An 18,162-nucleotide genomic window follows, 5' to 3' on the forward strand; every position below is an offset into this window, starting at 1 on the left:
ATATGCATTAAATGCACTAAATTGTATAGCAAGAAACCAAGCAACAAACTCAGTGGAGTTAACAGAAATCTTACTGCTCCCATGGGGTTTAGTATCTGTACAGGACTGCAGGATTCTTTTCTTTTTACAATTAAAAGAAGTTGGCTGCAAAATCTATAGAGCATACATTTCTGTGCAGGAAGCCATTGGGCACAGGAAGGTCATGACTCACAGCATCACAGCCTGCTAATTAATACATGCTGCTTTTCTGAGTATTAATAAGTCAGTGAAGGATTTGAACTCAATAGGACTCTAAGTGTCACAGAGACCCAAGTGAAAAAATCTCAGGCAAAGGAGAAATTAAGTGTCCAACTCCAGTCAGAATAAAGAACTGGCGCTGCAGAGCAATCTCATATAGCAATGAAAGACAATTTATGGAGGTGAAATCTTGGCTTCTTTAGCTTCCCCATGGAATTTATGGTGGTGAACACTGACTTGTTTAGCTTCCCCATCACCTCATTAAAGCTTTCTTGTAAAGTTATGGCTTTGGAGGCTCAGAATATGTCTAGTTCGGATTTGTATCATTCTTATATCCAGTTTATCAGACAATGCACTGCACTGTTCTCCAAATCAAGTTTCCTTTCCCATCGAGACCTGCTTTTTATGCCTTCTTGTCAACAATTATCCTTTTGGTATCTTTGCATATTAACCCTTACTGCTCCAGGTCTACACCTGTCTTGGCCATTCTTTACCTAACCATGCTAACTGTTTGATTCAAAGAATGTAGGGGTAGGGGTGGAAGGGAGGAAGTCCTGCTGTCTTCATTCCATGCAGTGTAGGTCATGAAGATTGTTCTTCCAGCACCAGAAGGAATTAGTATGTCTTAGCATTTTCCCAGCTGTCTTCACGTCAGTTTCTCACTCTCAAGCTGCAGTATACCTATATGTCATGTCATTTAAAAAAAAAGAAAAGTGAGCCCTCCACCAGAAATAGCAACTGTATCATAGATGGGGCTCAGACCCTTGCAACAAATAATGCAAACAGAGAAATATGAGGAGAAGATGTTCCTGAAGTAACTGGCAAAGAGGAACAGAGAAGATGGATAAGGTTGATCTTATCACCTGGCAGATGGAAGATCATCGTACAGCTGACTTAGCAGCATTGAGGATATTTATGATTGTTCACAAAAGTCACAGCCATTCTGATCTATAAACAGAGACTTGGATAGTAGCCTGGCTCACCTTCCTAGTGACAGAAGTCCTCAGTCACCTCCTGCACTGATCTCCTGGATTTCAGGGATGCCAAGGGGTCAAGCCCTCTAGAAAAAAAGTAGTTTTCATTGAGTACAATAAGATTTGACTGAACACCAGGTAAAGTCAAATACTGTTGTCCATATTTCACTGTGCCAAGAGGTCAAGGCATCCAAATGAGCCCATCATTTTTCTGTTACATTTTGTGCTTAACATATGCCTCACTGTTCCAAATGGATTCCAAGAAGAAAAAAAAAATATTTAGTTCCAATGTTGGATCTGTCAGTAGCAAAGGACTCCTTCTGATTTACCTTCATTTGATGCTTTTGAACCAAAAGCCAATAACACATAACATATTTAAGAAATTACGTCTGCGCTGGTAGACAGTTCCACGATCTGCAATTGGAAACCTCTTTGTCCTATTAACTGGTAGACCCATTTGCAACACGAAACCGTTGTCTGTTCCTTTCCTGGAAACCACAGAGCACTAGCCTTGCCTTACAAGTTTAGACAGTGTCACCACAGAGGATTGTGTTCAGCCCTGGTACCTGGGGGACAATTGCCACATGGCCGGGGGGCAGGAGGACTGACAGTGTTTTCCTAATCAACCAGCAACAGCTGGAGCAGGAGAAATTTCTAAGAAAAAGGATTTGCAAGGTGATTGTTTTGAAGGCAAGAAAGCTACTGTCACATTAGGTTTCTCCCTCCAGCCCTCAGCTGATTGTAGAGAACTGTGATAGATTTTCAGCCACAGACCTGAGACTCAGGGTGGAAGGACAAGAGGGATTATTTAGCCAGAAATCTCCTACATCTCTTTGGTAGTTTGAGCATGTATTCAGCCAAACAGCTCTCCTTCCCTTGCTTCTAATTTAAAAAGGCCTTCACCTGCCTTAGAGCAGTATTAGCCCTATTTTACAGGTAGGAAGCAGAAGAACATCGTCAATGAAGTGACTCAGTCTGGAGCATTTTTACAGCTGCTTTGTGCTGCTGAAGTACAATTGGATACAGTGATCTATTGCCTGTTGGGAATTACATCCCTTTTTTTTCCTCAGTCTATCCATTTTTCCTACAATAATTTATGCTTACTATCTTACAGTTCTCAGCTCTCCCGGAATAAATTCCACCTCAAAGATCCCTCTGTCCAGAAAGTGCTTTAAGTGCTATTAAGAAACAGGGATAAACACAACGTTCAGTTCATATTCACCGGAGTTCTGTTCATATGGAGCTTTTTGTACTAAGACACTGCCCAGCGACTCAATCAGCAGAGCAATTTTCAAAAATCAACTTACCTACCACAGACATGAGCCCCCAGTGTCATCCCTTGGTTGTACAGCTTCTGCAGCGCACAGAGCAGTAGAGCAGATCTTATAATTAATTATTAGCACTCACACAGGGAGCATCAGTACAGAGGCTTTATGTTTTTAAACAGAGACGTAAGTCACAATTTCTTTTCATGTATGCTCTTGTTGCAGTGCAGGAGAATAAACTGTCAGCACTGGACTGTGCATTTGTTTCTAGATTGAAACTGCGTATTGACTTCAATGCAGCTGTACAGATTTATGGCAACTAATGACCTAGCTGAGTTGGGTTCAAAGTGACAGGATTTTAACAAAATCTGACATTATCCTGCAAGCCAAGAATCAGCTCGGCTGACACTTTTTGCAACAGAGAAGGGAAAGTTAGCTTTCAAATATATTCTGCATACACCATCTCCTGGAGGCCTTGGGAACATCTCCACTTCCCAAGCCTGAACACATAGGACAGTTTCTGAACAAAGCCTCCACTTCCAGAAGTTCAGCTGTGAATTTTCATCTTCTAAAATTTGAAATTCATATGCTTCACTGTGAATAATTTTATTTATTTTCATCTTCCTCGCACCCCATAAATATTCACTAGTTAGTTTTCAAAAACTCTTGCAGATAAGTAAGGAGAAACCCATGAACAGAGTTCTACATTGTTTGGGGTTTTTCAAATTTTGTTTGTTTTGTTCTTTTTCCCCTGAAACTTTATTTAGCACTAGCAATTGCATTTCTTTTATTAGTGGGTCATAAGAAATCTATTAGCAGCTAGACGACCACTTAAATGTATTGCTTGCATAAGGCAAGATAAAATGCTATTGCTTCATACACCGAAGACAGAAGACTCATTGTAAAACAGCAGATCTCTAAAAGCATGTCAGTTCTTCACAGTAAAGCAGACCACTTAATGCTACACCTCTCCAGCGATTAGCAACAGAAACTGAACAGTTTTTCAAGATTCTGCAGCAGTTCCCTGGCAGAGATCGTGCTGGCATGAACAGCAATTCTGCTGATACACGAGATGTCCATTAAACACTACACTTGGTGTTATACCAGGTAACCAGCACTATCATGGGGCAGAGCTACTGAAACCTTTTCATAGTAATTTTTCCTCAGAAGTTGTTGGGAAAGTTAGGAAAGTGTTTTCAGCCATGTTCCCTCTTTCTATACCCTATTAAAATTAAAAAGCAGTATTGTAGGTGGTGGTAAAAGCTGAATCCATGTTAACTCTGCATCTGTCACTGCAGGGTGCAGTCACTGGCACTGCACTTCACTGTGTAATGGGTTGCCCTGTTCTGATTGCCTTCAAAGAATAATTCATGGAGCTGAATTTTGGAAAGGAGAGGCTAACTGAATGAATGATGAAATAATTTTAATTATTTGAGATGCCAATTAGAAACTGAGTTCCTGAAGCATTTTTCCTCCAGCCAGCTGTCAAGATGCACAGAATAGTCTTGAATCAGATTCAGTTAGGCAGTTAGTGCACCCAATCAGTCAAGTACTGGGAAAGCATTTCCTAGATTTCAGTCACTTTTGGGTTCATTGCTTATAGAAAATAGCCATAATTTCACTTCCCAACAGTTGCTCTGTTTAGACCTTCCTTATCTCTTCACAGCTCCCAGCAAGCTCAAACTCCATGGGATCAGAAGGCAATATTGTATTGCTTGCTTTTTTGGAGCTGAGACCATCTTTTCACTGTATTTATAGTCTGAACACCTGGGTTTCCTACACACTGCAAAAATACACGACAACCAAGTGTGTTGCAACATCAAAATGATAGTAGACATAACAACCAGGGCACCAAGGGATGAAATGTCTTTGAGCCAAATCGTCTAGCTTTGCAGCACTGAAAGGTCATACAGAATCCAGAACCTGCTAGAAAGACCTCAAAACCCAACAGCCCAACTCTGGAGTACGTCAAGGTTAACTGCCAACAGCACCTCATGCATTTCCAGTGTTAAATCCCAACTTGCATTTCTATACCTGAGTCTTTTCGAGTCTGAGTCTAGGTGTTCTCAGCCTAGCTGATGGCACTGAATGCAATGGCACTGTATTACATAAACTGGAATGTGCCAAGTAATGCAAAATCCCTGACATTTAGGATTGTATTTTCCTGTTTCTGCTCCTGTGGTTTTATCACATTGGTATTTTCATGCATAATTGACACCCCAAGCCATAGATGTATGCACATGCCCAATTCTTCTCAACATCTTCCCAAGTAAAACGAGTTCTCCACTTCCCACTCAGCAGATGTTTTAACAACAGAAGACAGAAAACAAGACGATCTAGAAGTAAGGTGCCAAGCCAAGGGAACTGGTAGCTGCAGCATTTGCTTTTGGCAGTAAGCAGCACAAACATCATTTGTCTAGTAACACAATGCTATACAAGGTACAGAAGACTTTTCCTGGCACCGTCAGAGAAGCTGGATGTTCTGCAGAGCTCTTTACTTTCCTTAAACACTACATGACCTCCCTGTCTTAGTGCTCAAGTGACCCAACAACCATTTCACCTCTTCAGCACTTGGAGGCATTCACAGTGAATGTGAACACACGCGGCAATGTGAACACACGCGGCAATGTGAACACACGCGGCAATGTGAACACACTACCCCTTGTTTGTTTTCTTACCCGTGGTATGTTTTCTTTAACAGTGAGATTTGTTCTTGGAAATACCGGCACAGCCCATGCATCCCACAGTAGATGTTGTCCTTAGAGGTCACAGGGACAGCATGGGTACCCCAATTCTAGAAAGCATACTTACTTCCAAAGTTCTTTACCCTTTCTCCAGCTTCATCCTGCACTTCCCAGCAGCGTTTCCTAGTCCTCCCTCCCAAGAGCTCTGTCTTCATAGAAGGTGAAGGTCATCTTCCTGAACCATCTGTCCCTGACTTACACAGCCAGAGCCTCTGGTCTTGGCATTCCACAGCTCTGAACCTGTGAAGTCAGAGTACTGAATCAAGGCGACAAGTGCTCAGGCCCCTCTGGCACTACATCCCTCTGCTGCAAGGGTTCTCATGACCATCTCTTGAGTTTGCCCCACACACAAACCCAGATCCAAATAGGAGGTCGCCATGTGTCTCACAACTTCATGTGCAACAGCTTTCTCACAGTAGACTGGGGAGATGGTTCTAAAAATTTGGGATGCACCTTAAGTAGTATGGCCATTCATGGTCATAAGCACACCAGTGCTTCAGATATAAAATTCAGTTTACTAATATGAAATCCCTGATCTCCAGTATTTGAGCTGCAAAAATGATATTGTTAGCTGCTGGAGCCTTCCCCTTTTTTGGGAGAGCCACTAACCAGCAACACTAAATAGCTTTTAACCCCTGAAAAACATTGGCTTTTAACCACTCCATTGATACATTCATATACACACTGTCACATCGCCCAGGCCGTTGGTGCTCCCCTACTTCTCCCACTTGTCAGCTCAGCCAGTTCAGTTTGCAGTTTGCCGTGGTGCTGCAGTGGCCTTACTAGCCAACATTCAAAGGGCTGGTTACTTGCTAAACACTAACGAGTTCCACACGTCAGCAATGCTTAGCTCCCATGCACTGCATGGGAGGGGCTGCTTGGTAGTACAGACTTAGCCTACTGGCTGAGGAGCAATTATCTTCAGGAGCAACGATCCTTTTAAAAGAACAAGTTATTTTCTTTGCTCCCAGGTCTTCAAAAGGGAGGTCTGGCGGTTAAAGAGACGAATAAAGAGGGATATATCACCTGTACCTGTAACTGTCTTTGCATCTTGTTCAATGAATTGTCAAGCCAGGACTTCATTGTCCCCTGAAAGCCTCTCTCTAGGTCAAAACAAACCTTGTGCTTTCAATTTCTTACAGCCATAGATGTCTGACTTTGGAGGAACCTTGTAAGGTTATCTAAGCTGAGTGCCGGGAAAGCTCATCTCTGGAGATGGATCTGCAGCTATTGCGTTCATTTGTTTTTAATCATACTTAAATCACCAGCAAATCTCCAAGTACTCTACGGATACAAAAAGTGTCAACAGTTCCTAGTGCCCTGCTTTGTGATGGTTATTCACCTTTCACACTGACTGAGCTTTGAATGAAAAAACACAGTAAAGTATACACAGAAGTGTAGTCTCCACATACTAGAAATGCCTGTAATTTAGACAGCTATTTCTTCTCAATAAGATAGCTTTTATATTTGCTATTACTGATAAAAAAGCAAGTAACTGTCTCCCCCAAATCACCAGTTAAAAAAAAATATAATCCATTTTTGATTCTTCAAATTGTGATTCTTCAAATGCTGATTTTTCAGAGTTCATTATTTCTCTGCAGCGCTAGGCATTAGGATTCTGTTATTAGTTTAAAGAAAACAGAAAGACTCTTTCAGTATAGGACTCTTAAAATATAAGATGCACAAAAGAAACAGAGCATGAGAAACAGAAAAGAGAAATATAAGAAGAGATAACTAATAAGGCAAGATTCACAGGAAGACTGTGACATTTACCTATCCTGTTGGGACACAGATATTTGTGGTTTCCATCTTCTCACAGAGTCTTCCCAGGAGAGGACTACAGAAAGTAAGAAAGCAGCAGTGACAACTGATGAGTCTTGTTTCCATCCTGAAGTTTTTATCTTGTGTTGAAGCAAGTAACCCTTAGCAGTCTTAGTAGATTAGCAGTGAAGGTAGTGCAGGTAGTCCGTTACCTGCTTTTGGCAGCATATTGCATTGTTAATCCACTATTCATATAGCTGCAAGCAAACCTTCTCATGTGGATAAGCAGCAGTAAGAAGAAAGGAGAAGTCCCAAAAGACATAGAGGATTAAAACACTATTAAGATTTATCCTTGATAAAAGAAGTCAAGAGTCATCAAACACAAAGTTGCTGACACATAATTATGCTTAAGAAAAAGCACAGCTTACCAGAAGCAGGAAGAGCATAGGATGCAAAGGATCACTACGTAACTTCCCTACATAGACTTTCCAAGACTTCCCACCAGACATATGGTGTTGCTAGAGACAAAATATTAAGGCAGATGGACTTCTGATCGAATACATATTCTAATGTTGTCATCATTTATGGTGAAATTTGACAATGTGCCCAACAAAAAGCAAAGCATGGACAGTCCTTAATAAGGCATTTGGGACAGAAAATTGCATGGAGGTGCAGTTTACTCTCTCTTTTGTACTAACTTTTCTCATAGAGGCTTAAATAGTTAGCTAGACGCAGACATTGATGACAGTCTGAGTGAGGGATACCTTCCAGTGAAGTCAGATATCAGCAGATATCATCTCCATCTGCAGATCAGATGTTGCATTGCAACTGGCATCACTAGGTGAGCCACAAATATCACAACAAACACCTAAGTTGACTTGGAAGCTGGCAGCATGGTCCAGTGTTGAGACTCAGTGGTTTTTTTGGTCTCTTCACTGAAACTGCCAAGAAATAAAACCCCCAAAAATAGTTCTGGCTGTGGCGACTAGTTTCTTGGGACATGGAGTGCATGGAGCCCACTTTTAAGCAAGTCATCTTCAATGTCTCGAGACTAGACGTAGATTTGGGATGACAGCATTGTGCTGGAAGTCTGCATGATGTATTGTCACAGCACCACTCTCTGTTATTTATGTCTTCTGGCACTTGAATGCTGCTTCCGCATTTCCAGGCAAGAACATTTCCCTCCGCGCCCACAGTCCTTCTGGCACAGCATGCGCTATGGCCAGCTCCGGATGGAGGCACACCCTGCATTGATTTTCCCATGATCATCCAGACCAGAGCACCTCAAAAAATATGCCAAGAGTCCCTCCATGCCCACAGTCTTGCATTTACCACAGATCTCAGTCCTGGGTTGCAACAAAGGGACCAGATCAGCTGAGTACAATGTGGAAAGCACCTGCCCACTTTCTAGATAAAAATTACCAGAAATACAGTATATTCATAGCTTCCAGGACATCAAAATAACCATCCAAAAGACCTTTTTCTGTTCCTTTTCAGACTGAACTAGATCACTGTGCGTTTACAGCCTACCTCTGTTATTCTTAAAAAAGCTAGGAATATTCTTTCATCCATGGTGTCATTGGAAAGAAGAGTGGGAAAGGTCTTTTGTGTGGCTTTGTGTTGCCCTACACTCTGTTTTACATAGATGATAATGCAGAGAGCCAGGTAGACCAGGAGAACACCTCTTTGCTTGGTCTTTGCAAAGCAGAGCATGGCCATGGTGAGACCATCTTTGCAAGCCGCTGTGAAGACCGTGAGCTTCCTGGGAAGCAAACACAGCATGACTACTTCAGGCTTAGCTTTATTCGGCCTCCTGTGCTCTGAAAGTTTGACCTTTTAGAGGCTGGTACATTGCTGAAGGCTTTCCAATTAGTATGGTCTTGGCAACACTCGGCCGTCTCAAGGAAGTGCTTGGCGTGGTAGAGAACACTGCCTGACACCTCCACTGCAATTTGAGAATTTCCCCATGAGTCATTAAACGCTCCAAACAGGGTACTTTAGAAACAGAGGTCTGTGAAATTTGTGAATATCCAAACTACTTGGAGCTTTAATACAGAAGGTGGAGCCAGTTGTGAAAAGGACACAGAACTGCAAAAATTGTCTGTATGTGTGTAGCCTGGTAATCAAGCTTACAGCTGGGGCTATGCTGAGGGATATTCTTCCTCCTTCTCACTGCCAGGGGAGACTTTTTGGTGTCCACAACACTTAAGTCCTTAGTTTCTCTGTGGATAATGGCAGCAAAGAGAGCAGCCATCTGTGGTATGGTGTCTAGGCTTCTAGAAATGAAATGGTGGTGCTACCCTTCTGCAGAAGACTAAATGTCATCCTTAAGGAGTCAATAAAAGACAATCTGCCAAAACAAATCCAGACTGTGGGTCCTTCACTGGCTACCCAGAGGCCTACAAAGTGGATCCTAGCAAGCCTAGAGGCTTCTCATGACATTGCCTGAAACGCTGACTGGTTTAAAGACAAATAATACAACTAAACACCTAGATTTGGGGGTTCAGGGTGTCTCAAGGGAAGTGTTCTTCACATTTGAAGAAAATCCTGAGGGTACACAAACAGGCTAGTCAGTCACCTGGTCTTTTCAAACTTCTTCTGTGATGTGGAAAGCTGACTGCAGGAAAACATCAGAGGCAGTTCTATGAATGCTGAGAATTTCTGACAAACTGTTCACACATACAACCAAGATACCAGATGTGAAGGAGGCAAATGACTCTGCTAATCTGTAATTTCATCTCCCCAGCTCCACCACCCATCCCAAGGGTTTCGGTTTGGAACCGTGCGAGAAAGCAGCGCAGAAGACTATGTGAGGCAAAGCTTCCCAGAGATGCATGAGTACATGCGACGGTACAATGTCCCTGCAACCCCGGATGGAGTAGCATATCTAAAGTGAGCCTCTGCATGTAACAGTAGATCTGGTCCCTCGACCAGAATGCACAGCAGTGAGATGGTGATGGGTTTCCCACTTTCAGTCTCACTTATCCCATAAGTCAGTCATTGAAAGGAGTGTGGCAGATAGAGAAGAAAGCACCTCGAGGGAGTGATACTTGGAGAGCAAGCTAGCGTAGCACCACGTGGAGTGTTTCCAGGGGAAGCAGTGCTTCACACTAACTGCAAGGGTGCCATCAAGCATGGGCAACATATAAATCCTGGCAGGTTTCTGTGCTTGGGAGCACTTCACCAGGCAGTGAGAAACATTCAGGAAAAAACATCACAGTTCAAGCAAAAGCTGCGAATGAGGTTCCTTAGCATCTTCAGCATGCTGGGAGAAGAGAAGGTTCTCAGAGAGAAACTTTAAAGCATTTATCATTAAAATGAATAAAAGAAGCATTAGACTGGTAAAAAGTAATAAACACCAAATCTTCTTGCTTTATGGAATTGTGGCATCACTGTGTTTCAGAGACGTGTGCCTAACAATCTGGGGTCACACATTTGATTCACTGCCAGGAAACACATAGAAGTTGCATAACAAATGGCCTGAGAATTTTTCACCAGAAGTTGTTTCCTGTTTACGTATTTTTCCCAGACCCATCCTAACAATAATTAAGATACATGGCAGCTCCTTTGTGTTAAACTGGAATCAATCCATCAAAATCAATGAAGTAATGTAACTTCACATCAGGAGCACACCCAGACCTTTAAAGTGACAAGAGTGGAGGGTGCAGTCCTTGAGTGTGATGAGAACAGGCACTGCAACTATTCGTTTATATCATCATTTTATGCAAGTGTGCCATTCATAAATGATTATGTTAGTAAAATTCAGTCCTCTGTGTTCATGAAGACTAAACATAGAGAAAAGCTGATCTGGGTGAAGGAAATTAATTTACCTCATCTTCAAGGAGAAATGAGGAGAAACACCTTTGTATGAATTATCCTCCTGCAATTTTGTTCTAATAAGAAACCAAGACAGCACTAGTATTTTAGCAATTTTTATTTTTTTCCAATAAAGCTTTGTGCTACCTTTCAACTGAGTTGAAGTCTAACATATTGTAGTATTTTCCCTCTTTCAGATCATGAGTACTTCACGGGAGCAAAATAAGTCCTACCCCCGCTGTCCTGCTCTAGATGCACAAAGTTTGTATTTCATGCACAATTCCTTTCTTCAAAATATAAATCAGTTTTGCAGAGTCCCTGGTCTCTGTTTTCACTCAGTAATCTCCCAGAGAACTGCATAGATAAATGTTCAGTGAGCATCACTGAGTCTTAGACTGTGAAGTGATTCTGACTTTGATGTTGAATACAGGCATGATCCAGAGAAACTCGATGCCTTCATCATGGATAAAGCACTCTTAGATTATGAAGTATCAATAGATGCTGACTGCAAGCTTCTAACTGTGGGAAAACCCTTTGCCATTGAAGGTAATAATCAGTTTTATAACATACTGCTCTATTTCTCATGTGTTGCATTTGCTTTATTGTGATTTGGTATTCTCAGTGAAAGTATGCAGGTGAAACTGTGGACCCCTTGAAGATTATAGTAAAATTCTCAGTGATTAAGCAGAACCAAGGTTTCGCTCTTTTTTGTGGTTTTTGAACTTTCAGATCACTTGTACCATCTGTTGCCATGCTCTATATAGGAATTATTCAAAGTGCTGATACGGTCCATCTCCAAACAAGTAGGAGGCACCGTCCATTTCACTGCTCACGATGACATGAAGTAGCTCCTGAAATGAGTCTTGCTTTTTGTAGGCTCACTTTCATGACACGTGTCCAAAACTCACCGGAATATGCTCAAAATGCTGTTCTACAGTTTCACCCTCATCTGAAGCAGATAAATACTGTTCCCATTTTAAAGGTCAGCTTAAGATTCCGGCTGAATCTGTAGCTGACTGAAGCTAAAGAAAGGAGCCTACCCTGGTACGCAGCCTCCTGCAGCCCTGGTGTATTAGCAAGGACAGGTCGGAAGCAAGGCTTGTCTGAAGCTGCCTCCAGCACGGGTGAGCACATTAGCAGCTGTTAGACTTCAGGAATCGCTTTTGTGGTAGATGGCCAATGAAAATGATTGAAGCTCCCTCTTCCCCCCCCTCCAAGGGCAATCACTCTGGCCGCTCCCATCGCACATTAAAACAACCTCCTTCAGAAATGTTCAAACCTGATTGAGGAAGGCAATATGCTAAATGAAGGCCAGAGGAAGCTGAGCATTTTCATCATTTCAGCTACAAGTCACCAGCACGAGGCATTTTGTAAACGCTCCTTTTTGCTATACCTCATCAGTGTCTCCCATGTGAATTCACACCAGAGACCTGAAAGCAATTCATTTTCTTCTTTTCTTTTTGTTATCGGGGAGGATAGATGCACAGAGAGCTGTTCAGGCTGTAGCAGGATTTGTGTGTGTGCAGCTGCACGTTTCACCATGCGCGTGCAATCTGATAAATCTCCCATTTCAGAAAGGGGAGATACTTACTCTACCGAAGTAACCCATCAGCTTCCACAACTTTGAATGAAGTAAAGCAAATTTCAATACAGAAAAAACAAATAAACCCCAAACTATATGTTTTTACATAACTGGACTTCATATCACCTAATTACTAAACACTTAAATATGCTGAAAATGTGGTATTCATCGTATGCCTTCTCTGAAACCATTCCTTTAATGTTAGCAAATATATTCAGGTGGAAATACAGGCACAATGTACAAAAATCAGCAGCAAGGGAGACTGTTGCATTGTAGGTACGCATATCACCACATCACTCTGCATCATTGAAAACCAAGCCACTGTGATGGCAAATTTACCATTCATGTACATTTATGGGGTTTTTTTTTTCCTTTCTTCCTGTGGTTTTTTTTTTTTTTTTTTTTTTTTAAGGACACAGTCTGAAATTCTGATTTCTGAACTGAAAAATAAAAATCCACAGTGGACTAGAAAGGAATCTCCACAGGCAATTGGCAGGACATCTCTGCATGCAACTGCATGTCTTCCAGGCATGAATTGTATTTGTTTTTCTAAAGTCAAAACCCAGATTCTGCAAATTGAAAGACCATATTTAGAGTTACTGAATTCATTTTCGCTTGCACTAAGTCCTTTACCAGCACTTTAACATGGTAAAAGACAACAGAGTGGCTAAAAACTGTATTTATTACTATCTGAAGGTCCACGTCACTGCCAGAGCAGAACTGCACAAATGGAAAGCGTAGCCCCTGGACTTTAAATTTCTGTATGACAACAGTACAGACTGCGCCCATATACATTTACATTCACACAGCTTCTCATCAGAAGATACACAGGAAGAAAAGAAAATGTCACATGTGACACCAGTTACATCCACTGATCTAAAAATGTAAAGGAATCACAGAATGGTTTACTTGACATTAAGGCCCTTTTGCATTGCTAAAACAAGGTGAAAAAGAAGAACCCATGGCTAGGGCATGCAAAAGGCTGTGTTTCTAGAGATAAAACAGATTTATTCATCTATCTGTACCTCCATAATAAGTTTTTGAACCTCCAATTTTACATATTACTTTTCTGGCCTTAATAATTTTGAATTTGCATATCCTGCCTGTATTAGGCTACTTTATTTTGCACAGCAAAAAGTCTCATCACAGCATTCTCAGTCCATGGTAAGCCAGCATCCAGGTTTCAACTGGCTTGCTGAAACAGAATGCCAACTTGATCTGCCACGCTGGTAGTTGATAGTTGAAATGAACATACTTTAGCAAAAAGCAAACAAGTAAGAGAGAGATGATTGTACTGGTTTTCCTTCTAGGATATGGTATTGGTCTTCCGCCCAACTCTCCACTCACCTCAAACATCTCTGACCTGATAAGCCAGTACAAGTCCCACGGTTTCATGGATGTTCTGCACGACAAATGGTACAAGGTTGTTCCATGTGGGAAAAGAAGCTTTGCTGTCACGGAGGTAAGCGATGAACTTGGGTCACATAAATGAGGATTTGTTCAAGTTGCCAATTATTTGCCCTCATTCACAATGTGCAGTAGATATACACACATGACAGAGATGGGCTGCAGCGGAAGAGAAGCATTAGGCTTCAAAAGCAAGAGATGCTAAGCCCAGCAGCATTCAGATCAGAGCACAATAAAAACATCAAGAAGACTGTGCTGTTAAGTTAGGCATGCAGTGCATGCATCAGAGCGCACTTCTGGAGACAAACAGGGCATGTAACGTAGCATTAAAAAAAGTCATCTGGCACACTGCACAACAAATCGATCTGATTCCACTCTGTTATGTGTATCACTGTCTACAGGATCTGTCAGTGATTCTGGACCATCTCACATGGGAGCAATAGCTAAAATAGCTAACACAGAGACCAACAAGAGCAGAAGAAGCAGAGAGAGTGGGAATTTAGTACATCCCAAATTTCTAATATAACCCTGACCACTTCCTAACATGGGTGGCAGCTACTTGTACCGAAGATAGGACTTCAGCCTAGAAACGGCCCACTAAGGTACCATGCTAAGAACAGAAGAGAAGCAGGTCTCGTGTCTAAGTAGAACTACAGGAAATGGAAGTAAATCTCCATGGTTTTATGTCCTAGTATCAAATCAGAGGAGTTATGCCTGCTTCTGGCAGCTGAAGATGTATGCCATTATTTATAAGAAAAAGACTCCTTTTATCAGAATAGCAGTTTTTCGTCAAGTTCCCTAGTCTGCCAAGTAAAAAAAGATAAAGTACTAAGGAATCAAAAGATCCAGCATGCCTGAAGCTTAGAGCATACACACTTTTAGCTGAAGGTGTTCCAAAAGACATAGGTTACGTGTTCTCACTGCTACAAAACATGTAGCTCTAAGTATGCTGTCTCCTCCTCAGAGTGTTCAGCCAAATATCAAAGCAACCCTATGCGTTCCCCAAAGAAGTGGTAGCATGGCCATGCTCCCCTAAAAAAGAAGCCCAGTTTCCTAGGGCTCACTCCTGCCCTTCAGTGGTCACCCGAGCCTCTTGTCTGCAAACCTCTCACTGCTCACTAAATCACTAGAAAAATTGCATTTTTTAGGGATCAGACAAAGAAAAACTTCATTTGACTGCTTTAATACATAGATTGTTGGGCTATTTCTGCATCTCTTATTACATTTTTAACTTTTTCATTAAGATTGTGCCAATATGAAATAAATTATATTTTAACACCAGACAATCATAGAAGAAAATTCAATTTATTTTTATTCAACTTGTTCAATTCAATTTTTTCTTTTTTTGTGTGATTAATTCAACACAAGAAAGCACGTTTAAACAAAAGTGTGTATTCACTGCTATTTCTGATCTAGCTTATCTGAAGATTATATTATCATCTAACAAGACAGGCATCTGGGGAATTTTCTTTATAATGTAGCTGACATACCTGTTCCTGACAAGTACTTCATTCAATGACCTCTTATTACTCTACATTTTAACACAATCTTTTGAATTAAATCTCAGGAAAATTGCCAGATGGTAATGGTATTAATTACCACAACTGTCTTAAAACTGGAAACTCTTATAGCAGAGACAAACTTACCTTCTTAGTAAATCCCCAGTGATGAGTTATAAGGAGCTTCCTCTGATCATGATAATCTTACTCCAGTAGCTGTATCCAGGACTGTATTCTCTGTATTCCTAGAGAAACAGCTAAGACACAGAATCAATTCTAAACACCTTCCAGTTAAAAAATATGGTTTTACTTAGCACTGGTTTTCTCCCAGAATATATATTTGCTCCTTTAAGCCAGTGGTCTCTAGAGTGGGGTGCATACAGCTCCTGGGGGTGCATGAGACGATCCACTGGGTTGCAGGAAGAAAATACTAGAACTTGAGTAATACATATATGTATGTATAGATATATAACGTTATAAATAAATATACATATATGGGGTGCATGCTCAAAAAGTTACTGATAGAAGTGCGCGATCAAAAAAAGTTTGGAGACCACTGCTTTAAGCCATAGGATCTCAAGACTGTCTCTAGAAACAGGAACTTTTTTTTCTGCCATAGAAATACAGTAATAGAGAAAATAAGCGCTGGCTGGGCAAACTGCAGAAGGCATATTACAAAACCAATTGGATTTGTCTTTTTGTGAAGAAAAGCAAACATGAGCAAAGATAGAATAAACCTTGCTTTCACATGGGAGAGGAAAAAATCTGATAAGCAGTCTGTCATTTTTGCAGTTACTCTTCTGAAAGGCCTTTGCAATTTAAAAATATGAGGAAAGACCATACCATTTTCCTGCACAGCTATAGCTAGTACATTATCTCTGAGGCAAACCCAGTTCTTTCACCTCTCTAGATTTTCATTAACTCCTTCATGTTCAGTGATGCAATACTGAGAGTCACTGGTTTCCAGGTAAGCCTTAAACTTCCCTGTGTTCATGGCATGAAAAAACAATGACATGGTTTAAGTACTCAAAGATTCCTCAAGGCCTGCCAACAAAGGGAGGGGAGGTGGGAAAAAAGCTGCTCCAGTCTGAAAAGAAAATTCTGATTTTTTCATGTGAATAGTCCCATGGACGTGTAACCTCCACGTGATGTCCAGAAAGGAAGGCAGGTCTAGCTGCTCTGGGACTGGTTATCTGACTGTAGTCCTTATTTGAGCTTCAGTTGTGCTAACCCAACATGCATAACTGGGTTTTCTCTAGAGGCCAAGGTCCAACAAGCTGGCTCAGGTGAGTGAACTGAAGGACTCTAAAAAGTCACTCAAAGACTTTGTCTTTGAACAAATCTTCACGTACTCAAAGGCCTTATGCAATCAGAAAGAGTGAGCAGAAACAAAAGACCACTTGTAAGTCTGTGCCGTTGTGGGGTAAGCTCTGCTAAGTCCAGACCTTCCTTTTTCTGAATTCTTCTACCACATCTCCCATGAGCATCCCCCCTCCTCTTCATCCGCTCCTCTTGGCCAAAACTTGCAGATTTTAGAACTTGCAATTTCACAGTTGAGACAAATTTACTAAACTGAACAGGGCCAAGCAACAGACACTCTCTAAAGCATAGTTTCCCCATCATTACGTCAAGAAGCATAGGAATTTTTCCTGGTCTTATCTTTATGTCAGTTTATATCCTTTACTCTTGTACAGCCCAGAAATCTCCATTATTTAACTCCATGCAGTCAGTCACAGTGACATTCAACAGATTCACTGAAATGTGGACAATGTTCCACACAGAAGCAGGTAATTCATTTTTTAAAAAGTCTCAGCTCCTAAGTGGGTAGTCATTCACATGGATTATATACCAAACTAAGACCCAGCAATTGCCTTTTGATAGCTAGAGTATAGCTTTGTATTTTTCTACATCTTTTTGATAAATTTGGTCTGTGACACACTGCACCTGTTCACCAAGAGTAATGACCCAAAAAAGGGAATACACGTAGGTGAAATATTGATCAGTATAGCCTTTAAATGGGTGAAATACCCGTCTTCCTTTTTTGTCATTACCTCTTTAGGCCGTTCCTGATTCTTATACACCTGCCACTCCTGCCCACCGAGGTTAATTTTTCTTTAGATTTGTTTTGAGATTCTTCTTCCTCCTCAGAATTTTTTTCTAATCTTACACTGGGAAATTATATTTCCTGTGGCAGAATTCACTGCTACCTTTTTCCATCTCTCACTATGCGGCAGCACTTTGCTCATTCTAAATTGCATTTGAAAACAAAGTTGTCTTGGAAAGGCATGATCCAGACTGGGGCTGGAAAATTTGCAGTGACTCCTCAAGCTGAGAAACCAGATAAAGACAAGATTGAAAGTGCAGAGGTCAGTAGGGCTTGACTCCACTGTTTTGTATGAACCTCTTCAGCAAATGCACTTGCCCAAGACACCTTACTCTGGCCAGCACCCATTGGATCATTCATGGGGTATGCAGCTAACTCAAACTTGGAATGAATTGCTGCATTGATTGCATCTTACCCTCTCCACCACAAGTAATTGTTGGTAGCAGTGGCTGTTCACACCGATTGCTAGTCACTAGCAATATCGCCTGAGTACTCTTGATTTAAAATTGTCATACTCTAGTCTCAAAGGAATTTCTTTGTTGTAAATTTGCTAAGTCCCTACTTAGGGTAGAGCATAATGCAGGAGGGCAGTGGGGTTGGCAGAGTTACATTTGCACATATTACATCTGGACATAATCAGTGTCATTCGTTTTCAATTTGCATACAATACACTTGGCCCTTCCTCTACCCTACTGTTGTTCTCATTAATGCCGCTTCAGAAGGAGCCAGGCTGCTAGGACTTTCCCCTCAGCACATTAGTTCCACCCAAGCTC

General features: G+C 41.3%; 1 protein-coding gene across 1 annotated transcript in view; it reads left to right on the forward strand.

Moving 5' to 3' along the window:
- GRIN3A (glutamate receptor, ionotropic, N-methyl-D-aspartate 3A) overlaps nt 1-18,162 on the forward strand; it is a 121,908-nt gene that overhangs the window by 92,028 nt on the left and 11,718 nt on the right. Inside the window, exons 4-6 of the mRNA XM_009322537.1 lie at nt 9,728-9,873; nt 11,228-11,343; nt 13,690-13,841. Coding sequence (XP_009320812.1) covers nt 9,728-9,873; nt 11,228-11,343; nt 13,690-13,841 — 414 coding nt within the window. The remainder of the gene's footprint in view (nt 1-9,727; nt 9,874-11,227; nt 11,344-13,689; nt 13,842-18,162) is intronic.

Source organism: Pygoscelis adeliae, unplaced genomic scaffold (genome assembly GCF_000699105.1).
Source record: "Pygoscelis adeliae isolate BGI_AS28 unplaced genomic scaffold, ASM69910v1 Scaffold64, whole genome shotgun sequence".
Taxonomy (NCBI): Eukaryota; Metazoa; Chordata; class Aves; order Sphenisciformes; family Spheniscidae; genus Pygoscelis; species Pygoscelis adeliae.